General features: G+C 49.3%; 1 protein-coding gene across 1 annotated transcript in view; it reads right to left on the bottom strand.

Annotated features, from left to right (window-relative positions):
- Positions 1-1,049: 1,049 nt before the first annotated feature.
- Positions 1,050-15,985, bottom strand: part of ANO10 (anoctamin 10) — a 229,601-nt gene continuing 214,665 nt past the window's right edge. The window contains exon 13 of the mRNA XM_026016370.2: positions 1,050-1,699. Within this exon, the coding sequence (XP_025872155.1) occupies positions 1,631-1,699 (69 nt within the window). The 3' untranslated portion in view covers positions 1,050-1,630. The remainder of the gene's footprint in view (positions 1,700-15,985) is intronic.

Genomic DNA, 15,985 nt, shown 5'->3' with positions numbered 1-15,985 from the left:
GCCGCCTCCAAGGGCCGAGCCTCCCCGGCCTCTGCCCCCACGGGCCCTCCCCGAGAACCCCAGGAGGCCTGAGGGGGGATGAGGACCCCGGCTGGGGGGCGGCAGGGCCCGGGGAACAGGAGCCCAACCGGGGGAGGCAGGGGCAGCCCTGGGCTCCAGGGGCACCCCCTCAGCACCGGGCCGCGCCCCTGCTCCAGCTCGGCCTCCGCGGGGGCACCGAGGGCACCAAGGGCGCGGGCGCCACCCCCTTCCCCGGCCGCTTCCCCGCCGCACAGGCCCGGGCCCCGGGGGCCGTCCACCTTCCGGAAGGCAGCCACCAAGCAGAGCGCCCCGAGGTGACGGTGCCAGGGCCGCCGCGGACCAAGCCCACGACTCCGGGGGCAGACGAGGGTGGGAGTCGGGCTCCCAGCGGGCCCCGCTGAGGCCATCCCCGCCCTGACACGGAGGGAGGGCCCCCAACTCAGACGGGTCTAGAAGTGGAAGGTCCCCGGCCCCTCCTGGCTGCTCTTCCCCCAGAGGAAGGAAGAAGGGACCACAGGTCCGCAGTGGCCCAGCTGTGAGGGACACTGGGGGGCGGGGGCTGCCGCACCAGGCAGAGCTTGGCAGTTGGCAGGAGACAAACGCCAGGCTCTGCCCTCCTGGGGGGTCCTCGTGGTCAGACTGAGGCCAGGGCAGCAGCCTGAGCTCTAGTTAGCACCCATGTGCCTGTGAAAGATGTGGGTGCAGCCTCACGGCAGATGACACCCCTGGGCAGGGGCCCTTGTCCTCTTCCTGGGATCAGGATGCAGGGGAGGCAGCTGGCCCTTGGCCTGGTGCCATGGGCATGAAAGCAGCCCCAGTGGCCCGTGCCAGGCCCCTTGAGGGGACAGGCTCCAGTGAGCAGAACCTCTTGAGAACTGCCCAGGCCCAGGCCACAGGCTTTGGAAGTGGCACACAGGTGCCCAGCCTCAAGCTGAGGTTCTCAGTTCCCCGCCTCTACAGTTCCCCTTCAATGACCCAACCCAGGGTTCATCTCAGAAGGGAGGGAGTTTCAGTCCCAGTCCAGTAAGTAGGAGTCAGAGAGGTAAGTGTTGCCTTTAATAGCTCAGTTACTCTGTTTTTTGTTGAGAAAAGGGTCTGTTAACATACTGCAAAAACAGAACAGGAGAGAGGCATTTAGAGCTGTCCAGGTGCTGGCAACGCTGCCTGGAGGCACACCCTCCCTCTCAAGTGAGGCTCAGCAGGAAGCCCCAGACCAGCTCCGGGGGTGGGGTGTGTGTGTGTGTGTATGTGTGTGTCTGGGGGGTTCACACCCTGCCCAGCTGCCCAGCCCATGGAAGGGCCCGTTGCTGTGAGAGGTGAATGGAGAGTGGTGGTCCCCGCGAGCAAGGCTCTGGGGCGAGGTGAGACAGCTGCAGCGGTGACAAACAGGGCCTGGGCAGGGGCGGGAAGACATGGGCCGACTGGGGGCCCAGGAAGGGCCAGGTCTTGGCCGCCCTGTCCCCTGGCCCTCACCAGGACACTGCACATGGAGGAGGGTGCCTGCCACGTGGCATCCCTTCTTGTGGCCCTGCATGGGGTCAGGGTTCAGGGGCCACTTTGTTGCTCCAGGTGCCCCTCCGCCCTCACTCCAGGCAGCCTGGGCGGGCGCTCAGGCCTCCTCCTTCTTACTGCTTTCCTGTGATTCCTCCTTCAGGTTCTGGGCCATGAGCTTCATTTGCTGTTGAGAGAACACAATAGTGGGTGAGCCATGCAAGCCTGAGTGGTGGCCCCCAGATGGTGGCCCAGGCTCCCTGGGTGATGGTGTCCCTTGAGCTCCATCAGAGCACACTGAACCCTGAGAAGGAGCCGGCGCACTCTTGACACTGCCTGAGGCTTCCTGAGAGTGCAGAGCCCGGGCTTCTGACCCTGATGAGATGGGAGCCAGAGGGATTGGGCTGGGAATGTCCTGTTGTGTGAACCTACTAGTGCAATGGGGATTCTACAGATACAGAAACTCGAGGCAGCTGGAATGTCCTCCCTGGATCCCTAGGGCAAGGGGAGGGGAAAGGACAGAGCAGGAGGCCTGGAGTACTGACTTGGGGCCAAGTTCTTGCTCTGTCTCTATGTAAACTTGGTGACCCTGGAAAGCTGACTTCTATGAGCCTCTTTGTTTCCACATCTGCATAGTGGGAGCCACAGTGCACACTTTGCACGGTGGCTTTGGGGGGAGGGTCACTGTGCATGAAGTCCCTGGCCCAGAGCAGCTACACCAAAACAGCAGACATTTCACCAGTCCTCTGTCCCTACAGCCATAGGACCATCCCGAGCCATCGAGCCGTCCAGTACCACTGGGGACATCCTATGAAGTCCCCCTGAGGGCCAGGCCAAGTGGGAAGGGTCAGAAGGAGCCTACACCCAAGGACAAGGCAGCCTTTGTGGGGGAGGTCCCACTGCTCCCAGTCCTGAGCCCCCTACCCTGGACAGTCCCCTAGGCCCCCACAGCTCCCAGCCCCCTCTGTCCCATGGGTGATGGAAAACATCACTCTAGCTCTGCCTGTTTGTTGAAAAAAATTAATAACTCCTTTGGAATTTGGCTTAAAATACACACACTGATTTTTGATAACAGTTATTTACTGATGGGGAAAACAAGACTCTGAGCCCAAACACTGCTGGTGTTCCAGGTGTTCCTAATCACAAACACGGCTGGTGTTCCAGGTATCTGGCTGCCCACCCCCCCTCCCCGGAAGCTCCAAGCACACCAGGCTGGACACCAATGCCCACACTCTCCCTGTTTCCTTAAGAGGAGTCCTGTTCATAGTCTATAATCTGTCTTCTACTTCAACCCGATTTCCCCTTGTGAGGATCCTTTCCATCTGCAGCATCTCGGATGACCCCATTTCACTGCAGATGGTTCCTTGCTCAGAGCCTGGCCTGTCCACCACAGGGGGCACAGTGATGTGAGCTTGGGGGCCATCGCTCACCCCGTGGGCTGGGGAGGGGCCTGCCGGGCTTTTGCTGGTCCACAAAGACACAGGATTTAGGGGGTGGCTCTTAATGGGGAAGGGGACAGGTGGGAGTGAGCTCTTCTTGTGTGGGACAGAGCACTGCAGCAGGCCGACCTAGTACATGATGTGGGCATGGGAGCTGAGGTGGGCCGAAGGACTCACAGTCACAATATCTGTACAACCTCACCTGCCAGCATGAGGCTGATGGGTTGATTTGGTTCACAGACCTGCAGAAGCAAGACTGCCAGGCCACCTGAGAGTCCCCTAGAAGTCATGTTTGGCATCTGATCCCTCTTCTGCTGCTACTTCCTGTCCCCTTGTGAGCCCACTTTCCCTGTTCATTGCTGGTGTGAGCTATCCCCAGACGGGAAAACTGTTATTATTTCAGCCCAGATTCACCATAGATTCTTCCAGCTGGTGTCATTTAATACTTACGAGACCTTTTAAAATGTCTTTTTATGAGAGAATATTAATTTATTTCCTAATTTGACAGTAACTATAAGAAATTTAAAGGATAAATAAATTTAACTAAACTAGAACTATAATGAGGATAAAATAGTCCCTAGCTTGTCATGGAATCTTCTAGCCTTGCTTCCTCAGCATTCCACATGGGGAGGAAAATCAAAATGGGTTTCCGTCCAAAGGAGTCTGTAAGGCTCCCTGCAGGGTGCAGCCTGCTGTCACATGATGAGCGTGGCTACTGTTGGGAGCCGCTTGCCAGCAGGTGAAGCACTCCAGAGGTGCACTGCAGAGGTGCAGACCTCCTGGGAGTGGCATCCTGCTCCACAGCAGCTAGGCTGTCAGATGGAACCCTCCCTTGATCGACCTGGCTCAAGGTGGGAGCTTCACTCAGGCCAGGGGAGTGGTTCAGAACCACCTCCCTACCTGCTCAGGGTGGCTCCTGAGCACGAGGGATGTCTGGGAGGTTGTGGCTGTCTGCACTGGCTGTGCTGCTGGTTGCAAAGGTTGGAATGATGGCCAGGGACCCCACCACCCACTCACGCCCCAGCCCAGGCAGCAGGAGCAGTCTGCCCAGGAGTACCTGTCCCTACAGCCCTTTGCCTCAGTGGTGGGTCCCACAGGGCCTGATCTGCCTCCTGAAGCTTGGTGCCCTCCAGAGAAAACAGGGCCCACGGTGGGCAGGAAGGCCTGTGCTCCCCAACCTTTTGCCAGTGCAGGACTGAGCACCCTGGCTGTGAGGGCAGCAGAGGCCTGGCTTGTCTCCCTGGGTCTCCTGCCCTCCTCGCTGGACATGCTGAGCCAGTGGCAGAAGCAGAACTTCAAACCTGTGGCTCAAGCCCAGAGAAACACCCAAGCAGTTTAGAAGAAACAAGCTGCAGCAGCCTGCTTGCCACAGAGAGAGACTTAAACTGGTTTTGAGACCAGCGAGTGACACCCAGACCTGTCCTGTGCAAATGGGCAGACCTCTGCCAATCCTCCTGAATGACGGAGTCAGAAGCCACGGTGTCTTGAGGCAGCTTCTCTCAGGAAACCCAGATGCTGTGCACTGCTCACAGATCTAGATCCTCTCCAGCTGCTGTCATGAACTCAGTGAAGAAGTACCCCACCCTCCTGGTGCAGAGGTGCCAAGGGGCTGGGCCCCAACCCAGTCTGCTCCCCACTTCCTCCTCTATTCGGGGCAGATGACGAGCATTGGCAGAATGAATTCCAGAAGCACAGACTTCCTAATCTGAAAGAACACTGATTGACGGTTTGGTCCTTAAGAATCTGGAGAGTCTCTTAAATGCAGACTCAGGCCTCTACACGAACTCGTTGGTCTGTAGCTGGGGCCCACTTCTTTTGCTTTTTAGCAGCCCTACCTGGGGAGATGTAGTGGGAAGGGGGCAACATAACCCTTTCAAAAACAAAAACAAAAAACACCTTGGCTTCTTTAGGGATTCTTAAATTAAAACCTTACTAAAAATACAAGCAGGATAATAGCGCTGACTTCTTCCCTACAAAAAGCATCAGAATGAAGAGAATGAAATCTTCCCTAATTCATGACTCATTAAAACACTCATGCTCCAGATAACTCTTTAAAAAGCATAGACTGACTTGCATCACTATTAATAATATTTATAGGAGGAGCCTAATCACTAAGTGTGTTGTCCAAATGCACAGCTGAACATAAGAAAGGATGCAGAATTGGACCCATTTTTCCCTGCAGAGACGCACAGAAATGCTTCCTGAGACCTGCAGTGCTTTCTACAGACCTGAGATGGCCCCTGCCCCCTCCTGGACTGGTCGCAGAGACTCTCTGGCTGAACCCACAATCAGCTCTGGGATCCTTCTATTCACAGCACTCAGGAAACCACAACCAGTGGATTACATTCCTGCCCAATCTGAAATCTGTTAGCAGCTACTCCATTACCCCTTCCCCTCAAAAGCAGCAACTACTCCCAGAGACATTCTCTGGGAGCTCCTGGCTGACAGACAAAAAGAGCCTGTGCATTCATCTTTTCCTGTTTACTGGAAGCTCCACTGGCCAGGAGCTGGCTCAGGGCAGAGCTCAGTGGCTGCCCGGAGTCAGCTGCTAGCTTCACAGGCCAGGGCGTCCTGGGGCAACAGGTCTGACAGGAACTGTGTTCTCAGGCCAGTTCAGGTCAGCAATGGCATCTGCAGTACCCCGCTCCCCCAAATCTTGCCAGCCTCGGCTATGCAGGCCTGGTGACAGAGCACTGGCATCACCGGTCCCCTACTCACCTCCATTCTGACTTAACGGGGCTCCCCCAGGATGATTCTGTCTCTAGCTCTGGTGAGCAGGAAGGAGCAGAACTGGAAGCCTCCCTCACACACAGCTATGCCTGTGCACCCCCTGTAAGCACCAGTGAGGTTTTCTGTGTGTCACTGACCAGGCTGAGGCTAAGCAACTTGTCTTCGGTCATGTCACTAGAATCAGGGCAAAATTAAACAAGGGTCTGACAGTTCAGGTAAAAAAGTAAAGAGTGGGACGTTTCACAAAAACTTTTTTTTTTTAAATTTCTTTTAGTAATCTCTATACCCAGCATGGGGCTCAAACTCACGACCCCAAGATCAAGAATTACATGCTCTTCTGACAGAGACAGCTGGCTGCCTCAATATTTTTTATTTGCTACGTCTAAAAGAAAGTTTCCCTCAAATAATCAGTGTTTTGGACATATTCTAATATAACGATGAAATGCCCTGGGCCTGGCAATGCTTTTGGGTTCTCATAAGCCCCACAGCAGTGGATGCAGGGGCAGTGGCGCCTGGGGAACCTTGGGCGCTCCTGGGGCCATGACATATGTCACCTCTCCCTCCAGAGCACCTGCTTCATTTCAACATCTGATGAAAACATGTGAAGGCAGATGACTGTCAGACACGCCAGCCTCTGAGTCCCACATCCCCACCCCAGCCACCAGCTTTTCTCCCATCCACCCCATGTCAGGGGCCACTACTACTTGGTTGCTCACATCAAAACTTGAGCCGGTGAGGGGATGCCTCTGTGTCCTCCTCCTGTGTCTACAGTTGGCCGCAGGGCCCGCCAACCCCATCCACCAAGCACATCCACTGAGCCCACTGCTGGCCTCTAGGACTTCTTGACACCATCCCAAAGCACCCCAAGCCAGGTTTTAAAACAGGGAACACACATGTGCAACCACAGAGGCTTCCCATAGGTCCTGGACTAAACCCCAGGTTCCTCAGCCCAGAGAGGCTGCATGTCACTGTCACTCTCCACTGGAACTCCTGCACTGCACTCACATCATCTGTGTATGGCATGTTAATATGAGGGTTTTCCCAGCTTCGATGTTCCCTCCTACCTAGCGTGTACTCTCTGGAGCAGGGGCATGACTCTGTGCCCATGGCCCGCAGTGCAGGACCTTGAACTGGAGCCATGAAGAAGGACCACAGCCTGGAGCCCAGAGCGACAGCCAGCGAGACTGCGGTTTAGCCCCCACTGGGCATGACAAGTGACCTGGGAAATAACCCCCTTTTCTGGGTGTGTAAATGAGGCACGTTCCTGTTCCCCAAGTCAGCATCACTATCTGAACTACATATTGATTTGTCTGTCACACGCATGGGATCCCAGAGAACACACTGCAGTGTGAGCTTTCCAGTCCCAGGATTTCATTCGGAGTCCCAGTTACCTTACCTGGTAGTGATGCTGGTCTGGGCCCCTTAGGATTGTGACTCAGTGGGAACAGGGATCTCGGGTCCCCCCGAATTCCCCCAGGTGTAGCTCTGGCCCTGGCTCAGGTGGTCTGCGATTAAAGCCAGGGAGGTGGAGGGAGGAGGAAAGTCAGGGCTACCAGGAAGCTTGCCAGATTACCAGCTTGATCCCAGCTGGAAACTAAAACCCTCCAAGATCAAAACCCAGCTCCAAAGAGGCTCTAAGGCCCAGGGGCCATGCTCGGTTCACCCAATGGGGGCACAAGTCCATTAACTGCACCAGCTGACTCTGGAGAGCATATAGTCAATTTAACTGGAAAAAGTTTTTTTTAACATCTACTTCTTAAATAATTGAGTCCTGTTTTCTCTGCATGATGGGGTTTCAGAGCTAAATTTCCAAACACAGAAGTTAAAGGCTCTTGGAAGGAAAATGCCACAGATACCCTGAGAATGCAGTATACTTTCTGTAGAGAGTGAGGGCCTGCAGAAGCAGAGACTTGTTTCCCAGCTATCCCCAGGTATGCATTTATTCTGAGGCTTCTGGAATAGGGTGCCAAATACGTTTGATTAGACACAGCTGTCTCTGAAACGTGGGTTACTAAAATGATCTATCTGCCCATGCTGTGAAGTTCTAGAGGTGGCTAAAAGGTGCTGAATGCAAACAAAAATGATAAAGCAAAACTGATGAGAGAGTGGCCCACCTGATTGGGTTTGGGAAGTACAGAAAGCCCTCCTCAGGGCTGCACATGGCCTCTGTCCTTCCACATTCCATCAGTGGGTTCTGGTATTTTTTCTGAGTTCTGGGCCCTACATGCAGACTGCATTTCCATTTACCCAAAATTCACATGAAATCACTAAGCAATGAATGTAGCAGACCCTTCATTGGCACCCAGGCTTTCAGAATGGGATGGGCACACTCCATCTAGATGGTTTACCATGGGCTGCGAACACAGGTAGGTATGTTCAGAGCACCAGTCCCATGCTTCGTGCATATTTTCTGTAGCAGCTTCATGTAATCCTTGGCAGCTTATTCCCTGCCTGCCCATTTCCTGCATTTCTAATTGTGCTTATATCCAACCCTTTTTTCTCCTCCTACTTTATTGATACAACTTTTAATGTCTGTCACATTCTATTATTTTTGTGTAACTTAAATTGTGACCAGCAGTTATATCATAATACATACTGGATACTGTTCTAAAGTCTATGTATTTACCCATGTGTTCCTCAGAACCACCCTATGAGAAAATTACCATTATCATCATGCTAAAGATGGAACTGAGGACTGGGGACACTGAGAAGGTCACACAGCTCACAGGAGGCTTGAGCCCAGCCTGCTGATGGACTTTTGGCTTTGCGCTGTTTTAACATCACTCATCTTTCTGCCCCAGCCACCTGTGCCAGGAGCTTCAGGTTCAGTTGGATCACACTTCCATCTTAAGAGGGTCTGCTGAGATGTTTTTGATTCTTGGTGAGGCTTAAATTTTGTCCTGTCAGAGATTTTTTGCTACATTTCTAAGCCAGGGGAGTCTGGCTCTAGAACCCACCACCCTAACCCCTATCCTGATTGTAAGCACAAATTTGAGCAAGATTTTAAAAAGTTGCTTACAACTCCAGGAAGGACAAGTTAAATATTTAAAGAAGACAGAAGTCCTTGGCTTTTTTTTTCTTTTTTCTTTTTTAGAAGGAAAGGCCTCTGAAGGGCACACGAACCAGAAAACATGGGAAATGCTGTAGGAATGCTAATTGGCAAAATCGCAAGTGCTCAAACAGCTCAAACACGGGAAGGCTAGTGACTGGCACACCACTAACGAGAGCATCCAGCACTGGAAAGAACCAGAACCTAAATCTGGCAACAAAGTGCAATTCACTGGGCATGGGAAGGAGAGTACACATATAGCATCATTCAGGAACCACCAGGGTTAAAATAAGTGATGTCTCCTTCTTTAGATGAGGTGAGAAAACTGGTAACATGTTGCTTAAAAGGCAGCTGAACTGAATGGATGTATTTTGGACACATCCAGACCCAAGTGTGGAGAATAAGGAGAGAGGGCCCTGGAGGGCCTGGGGACCCACATCGGGGGATGGCACAGCAGCGGGCTGGGGGAGGGCACTTAACCCTGCCCCCTTTAGGTCTGGGGTGGCACAGCCTACCATGGGGCATCAGGTCCAATGCAGACAGAATTTGTGCAACAAAAGTGTCATTGTAAATAGAGCTACCCTGTGACTCCGCAATTGGACTACTGGGTATACTGTAAAGATACTGATGTAGTGAAACACCGGACATCTGCACTCCAATGTTTATAGCAGAAATGTCCACAGTAACCAAACTGTGGAAGGAGCCTCACTGTCCATCGAAAGATGAATGGATAAAGATGTGGTCTATGTATACAATGGAATATTACTCAGCCATCAGAAAGGACGAATACCCACCATTTACATTGATGTGGATGGAACCAGAGGGTATTATGCTGAGTGAAGTAAGTCAAACAGAGAAAGATAATTATCATATGCTTTCACTCATACAGGGCATAATAAGAAATAGTGAAAAGGATCCCAAGGGAAGGGAGGGAAACTGAGTGGGAAAAATTAGAGAGGGAGACAAACCATGAGAGACCCCTAACTCTGGGGGGAAAAAGGGTTGCAGAAGGGGAGGGAGTGGAGGGATAGGGTGACTGAGTGACAGGCATTAAGGAGGGCACATGATGAGATGAGATGAGCTCTGGGTGTTATATGTTGGCAAACTGAATTTAAATAAAATAAAAAAAAAAAAAAAACAAGAGAATCTACACTAAAAAAAAAAAAAAAAAAAGAAGAAGTAAATACAGTAAAGTTCAAATGAGCCATGGGAAATCTCTAATAAACAGTGGTACCCCACCCCCGCAAAATCTCATTTTAAATAAAAAGAGGCTGAGATCAAAATCAAGCTATGAGTAATGATAAGGAAATAATATAAAGAAAAAACAATCAGTACTTCTCGAATGGCCATCTACTGTGTGCTCATGACCACATAAAGAGGGTGATAATAGGGAGGGTGAAGAAGACACACAGGATAGGTATCCTTGGCAAATCACAAAGGTCACATGAAGGGGCCACCAATTCTGTATGAGAATACGGAAAAAAAGCATTTTGTGTTTTGGCAGATAACCATGTAAAAGGAGTATGGTGGGGGTGCTTGGGTGGCTCAGTCAGTTGTGTCTGACACTTGGTTTCAGCTCGGGTCATGACCTTAGGGTCCTGAGATTGAGTCCCCTGTCAGCTGTGCTCAGCATGGAGTCTGCTTAGGATTCATTTTTTCTCCCTCCCTTGCCTTCCCTCCCTGCTCCCCACCCCCCTCCACTTCTCTCTCTCAACTAAATTAATAAAATATTTTTTAAAAATGCATGGTGATTAGTTTGCCTCAAATCAGAGGATGAATGACTAAACTTTTTTATAAACTGAGTTAGGAGGAGGGGCAAGACGGCGGAAGAGTAGGGTCCCCAAGTCACCTGTCCCCACCAAATAACCTAGATAACCTACAAATCATCCTGAAAAACTGCGAATTCGGCCTGAGATTTAAAGAGAACATCTGGAATGCTACAGTGAGAGGAGTTCGCGCTTCTATCAAGGTAGGAAGAGGGGAAAAAGAAATAAAGAAACAAAAGGCCTCCAGGGGGAGGGGCCCCGCGAGGAGCCGGTCTGAGGCCGGGGCGAGTGTCCCCAGGACAGGAGAGCCCCGTCCCGGAGAAGCAGGAGCTGCACCAACCTTCCCGGCGGAAAGGGGCCTACAGGGAGGTGGAGCAGGACCCCAGGGGGGCGGGGATGCCCTCGGGCTCCCGGGGACACTAACAGGCACCTGCACCCCGGGGGAGTGCGCCGAGCTCCCTAAGGGCTGCAGCGCGCATGGCGGGACCCGGAGCAGCTCGGAGGGGCTCGGGCGGCGGCTCCGCGGAGGGGGCTGCGGGGCGGGAGCGCGGATCCAACAGCGCAGGCTCCGGAGCACAGGGCGCCGGGACACAGCCCAGGATCCGGCCTCCCCCGGGACAGGCAGAGGCCAGGAGGGCCCAGGACAGCGAGGACGCTCCTGCCCAGGGCTGAGCAGATCAGCGGCCCTGCCCCGGAGCCTCCAGGCCCTGCAGACGGAGAGCCCCGGAGTTACTGCGGGAGCTGACTCCAGGGCTCCAGAGCTGGCCCCGCCACTGCGGTTGTTCCTCCTGGGGCCTCACGGGGTAAACACCCCCACTGAGCCCTGCACCAGGCAGGGGGCAGAGCAGCTCCCCCAAGTGCTAACACCTGAGAATCAGCACAGCAGGCCCCTCCCCCAGAAGACCAGCTGGACGGACAAGTTCCAGGGGAAGTCAAGGGACTTAAAGTATATAGAATCAGAAGATACTGCCCTCTGTGTTTTTTTTTTTTTTATTTCTGTTTGCTTCCCCCACCCTTTTTTCCTTTCTTTCTTTTTCTTTCTCTTTTTCTTCTGTTTTTTTTTCTTTTTTCTTCCTTTTTTCTTTTTCTCTTTTCTTTCCTTCTTTCTCTTCTTTTTCTCCTTTTCCCAATACAACTTGTTTTGGCCACTCTGCAGTGAGCAAAATGACTAGAAGGAAAACCTCACCTCGAAAGAAACAGTCCTCTCTCCCACAGAGTTACAAAATCTGGATTACAATTCAATGTCAGAAAGCCAGTTCAGAAGCACTATTATACAGCTACTGGTGGCTCTAGAAAAAAGCATAAAGGAGTCAAGAGACCTCATGACTGCAGAATTTAGACCTAATCAGGCAGAAATTAAAAATCAATTGAATGAGATGCAATCCAAACTAGAAGTCCTAACGATGAGGGTTAACAAGGTGGAAGAACGAGTGAGTGACATAGAAGACAAGTTGATGGCAAAGAGGGAAACTGAGGAAAAAAGAGACAAACAATTAAAAGACCATGAAGACAGATTAAGGGAAATAAATGACAGCTTGAGGAAGAAAAACCTATGTATAATTGGGGTTCCCGAGGGCACCGAAAGGGCCAGAGGGCCAGAATATGTATTGGAACAAATCCTAGCTGAAAACTTTCCTAATCTGGGAAGGGAAACAGGCATTCAGATCCAAGAAATAGAGAGATCCCCCCCTAAAATCAATAAAAACTGTTCAACACCTCGACATTTAATAGTGAAGCTTGCAAATTCCAAAGATAAAGAGAAGGTCCTTAAAGCAGCAAGAGAAAAGAAATCCCTGACTTTTATGGGGAGGAGATTTAGGGTAACAGCAGACCTCTCCCCAGAGACCTGGCAGGCTATAAAGGGCTGGCAGGATATATTCAGGGTCCTAAATGAGAAGAACATGCAACCAAGAATACTTTATCCAGGAAGGCTCTCATTCAAAATGGAAAGAGAGATAAAGAGCTTCCAAGACAGGCAGGAACTGAAAGAATATGTGACCTCCAAACCAGCTCTGCAAGAAATTTTAAGGGGGACTCTTAAAATTCCCCATTAAGAAGAAGTCCAGTGGAACAACCCACAAAAACAAAGGACTGAATAGATACCATGATGACACTAAACTCATACCTTTCAATAGTAACTGTGAACGTGAACGGGCTTAATGACCCCATCAAAAGGCGCAGGGTTTCAGACTGGATAAAAAAGCAGGACCCATCTATTTGCTGTCTACAAGAGACTCATTTTAGACAGAAGGACACCTACAGCCTGAAAATAAAAGGTTGGAGAACCATTTACCATTCAAATGGTCCTCAAAAGAAAGCAGGGGTAGCCATCCTTATATCAGATAAACTCAAATTTATCCCGAAAACTGTAGTGAGAGATGAAGAGGGACACTATATCATACTTCAAGGATCTATCCAACAAGAGGACTTAACAATCCTCAATATATATGCCCCGAATGTGGGAGCTGCCAAATATATCAATTAATAACCAAAGTGAAGAAATACTTAGATAATAATACTCTTATACTTGGTGACTTCGATCTAGCGCTTTCTACACTCGATAGGTCTTCTAAGCACAACATCTCCAAAGAAACGAGAGCTTCAAATGATACACTGGACCAGATGGATTTCACAGATATCTACAGAACTTTACATCCAAACTCAACTGAATACACATTCTTCTCAAGTGCACATGGAACTTTCTCCAGAATAGACCACATACTGGGTCACAAATCGGGTCTGAACTGATACCAAAAGATTGGGATCATCCCTGCATATTCTCAGACCATAATGCCTTGAAATTAGAACTAAATCACAAAAAGAAGTTTGGAAGGACTTCAAACACGTGGAGGTTACGGACCATCCTGCTAAACGATGAAAGGGTCAACCAGGAAATTAAGGAAGAATTAAAAAGATTCATGGAAACTAATGAGAATGAAGATACAACCGTTCAAAATCTTTGGGATGCAGCAAAAGCAGTCCTGAGGGGGAAATACATCGCAATACAAGCATCCATTCAAAAACTGGAAAGAACTCAAATACAAAAGTTAACCTTACACATAAAGGAGCTAGAGAAAAAACAGCAAATAGATCCTACACCCAGCAGAAAAAGAGAGTTAATAAAGATTCGAGCAGAACTCAACGAAATCGAGACCAGAAGAACTGTGGAACAGATCAAGAGAATCAGGAGTTTGTTCTTTGAAAGAATTAATAAGATAGATAAACCATTAGCCAGCCTTATTAAAAAGAAGAGAGAGAAGACTCAAACTAATAAAATCATGCATGAGAAAGGAGAGATCACTACCAACACCAAGGAAATACAAACGATTTAAAAAACATATTATGAACAGCTATACGCCAATAAATTAGGCAATCTAGAAGAAATGGACGCATTCCTGGAAAGCCACAAACTACCAAAACTGGAACAGGAAGAAATAGAAAACCTGAACAGGCCAATAACCAGGAAGGAAATTGAAGCAGTCATCAAAAACCTCCCAAGACACAAAAGTCCAGGGCCAGATGGCTTCCCAGGGGAATTCTATCAAACGTTTAAAGAAGAAACCATACCTATTCTACTAAAGCTGTTTGGAAAGATAGAAAGAGATGGAGTACTTCCAAATTCGTTCTATGAGGCCAGCATCACCTTAATTCCAAAACCAGACAAAGACCCCACCAAAAAGGAGAATTACAGACCAATATCCCTGATGAACATGGATGCAAAAATTCTCAACAAGATACTAGCCAATCGGATCCAACAGTACATTAAGAAAATTATTCACCATGACCAAGTAGGATTTATCCCCGGGACACAAGGCTGGTTCAATACTCGTAAAACAATCAATGTGATTCATCATATCAGCAAGAGAAAAAGCAAGAACCATATGATCCTCTCATTAGATGCAGAGAAAGCATTTGACAAAATACAGCATCCATTCCTGATCAAAACCCTTCAGAGTGTTGGGATAGAGGGAACTTTCCTCGACATCTTAAAAGCCATCTACGAAAAGCCCACAGCAAATATCATTCTCAATGGGGAAGCACTGGGAGCCTTTCCCCTAAGATCAGGAACAAGACAGGGATGTCCACTCTCACCACTGCTATTCAACATAGTACTGGAAGTCCTCGCCTCAGCAATCAGACAACAAAAAGACATTAAAGGCATTCAAATTGGCAAAGAAGAAGTCAAACTCTCCCTCCTCGCCGATGACATGATTCTCTACATAGAAAACCCAAAAGCCTCCACCCCAAGACTGCTAGAACTCATACAGCAATTTGGTAGCGTGGCAGGATACAAAATCAATGCCCAGAAATCAGTGGCATTTCTTTTTTTTAAATTTTTTATTTTATTTTATTTATTTATGATAGGCACACAGTGAGAGAGAGAGAAAGAGAAAGAGAGAGAGAGAGAGAGAGAGAGAGAGGCAGAGACATAGGCAGAGGGAGAAGCAGGCTCCATGCACTGGGAGCCCGACGTGGGATTCCATCCCGGGTCTCCAGGATCGCGCCCTGGGCCAAAGGCAGGCGCTAAACCGCTGCGCCACCCAGGGATCCCCATCAGTGGCATTTCTATACACTAATAATGAGACTGAAGAAAGAGAAATTAAGGAGTCAATCCCATTTACAATTGCACCCAAAAGCATAAGATACCTAGGAATAAACCTAACCAAAGAGGTAAAGGATGTATACCCTAAAAACTACAGAACACTTCTGAAAGAAATTGAGGAAGACACAAAGAGATGGAAAAATAGTCCATGCTCATGGATTGGAAGAATTAATATTGGGAAAATGTCAATGTTACCCAGGGCAATTTAGACATTTAATGCAATCCCTATCAAAATACCACGGACTTTCTTCAGAGAGTTAGAACAAATTATTTTAAGATTTGTGTGGAATCAGAAAAGACCCCGAATAGCCAGGGGAATTTTACAAAAGAAAACCATATCTGGGAGCATCACAATGCCAGATTTCAGGTTGTACTACAAAGCTGTGGTCATCATGACAGTGTGGTCCTGGCACAAAAACAGACACATAGATCAATGGAACAGAATAGAGAACCCAGAAGTGGACACTGAATTTTATGGTCAACTAATATTCGATAAAGGAGGAAAGACTATCCACTGGAAGAAAGACAGCCTCTTCAATAAATGGTGCTGGGAAAATTGGACATCCACATGCAGAAGAATGAAACTAGACCACTCTCTTGCACTATACACAAACTCAAAATATAAACATACACAAACTCAAAATATAAACTCAAAATGGATGAAAGATCTAAATGTGAGACAAGATTCCATCAAAATCCTAGAGAAGAACACAGGCAACACCCTTTTTGAACTTGGCCACAGTAACTTCTTGCAAGATACATCCACGAAGGCAAAAGAAACAAAAGCAAAAATGAACTATTGGGACTTCATCAAGATAAGAAGCTTTTGCACAGCAAAGGATACAGTCAACAAAACTCAAAGACAACCTACAGAATGGGAGAAGAT

The sequence above is a fragment of the Vulpes vulpes genome, chromosome 11, assembly GCF_048418805.1.
Source record: "Vulpes vulpes isolate BD-2025 chromosome 11, VulVul3, whole genome shotgun sequence".
In the NCBI taxonomy this organism is placed as follows: domain Eukaryota; kingdom Metazoa; phylum Chordata; class Mammalia; order Carnivora; family Canidae; genus Vulpes; species Vulpes vulpes.
Note: the sequence above shows the minus strand (reverse complement) of the source record. Positions and strands in the feature narration are given on the sequence as shown.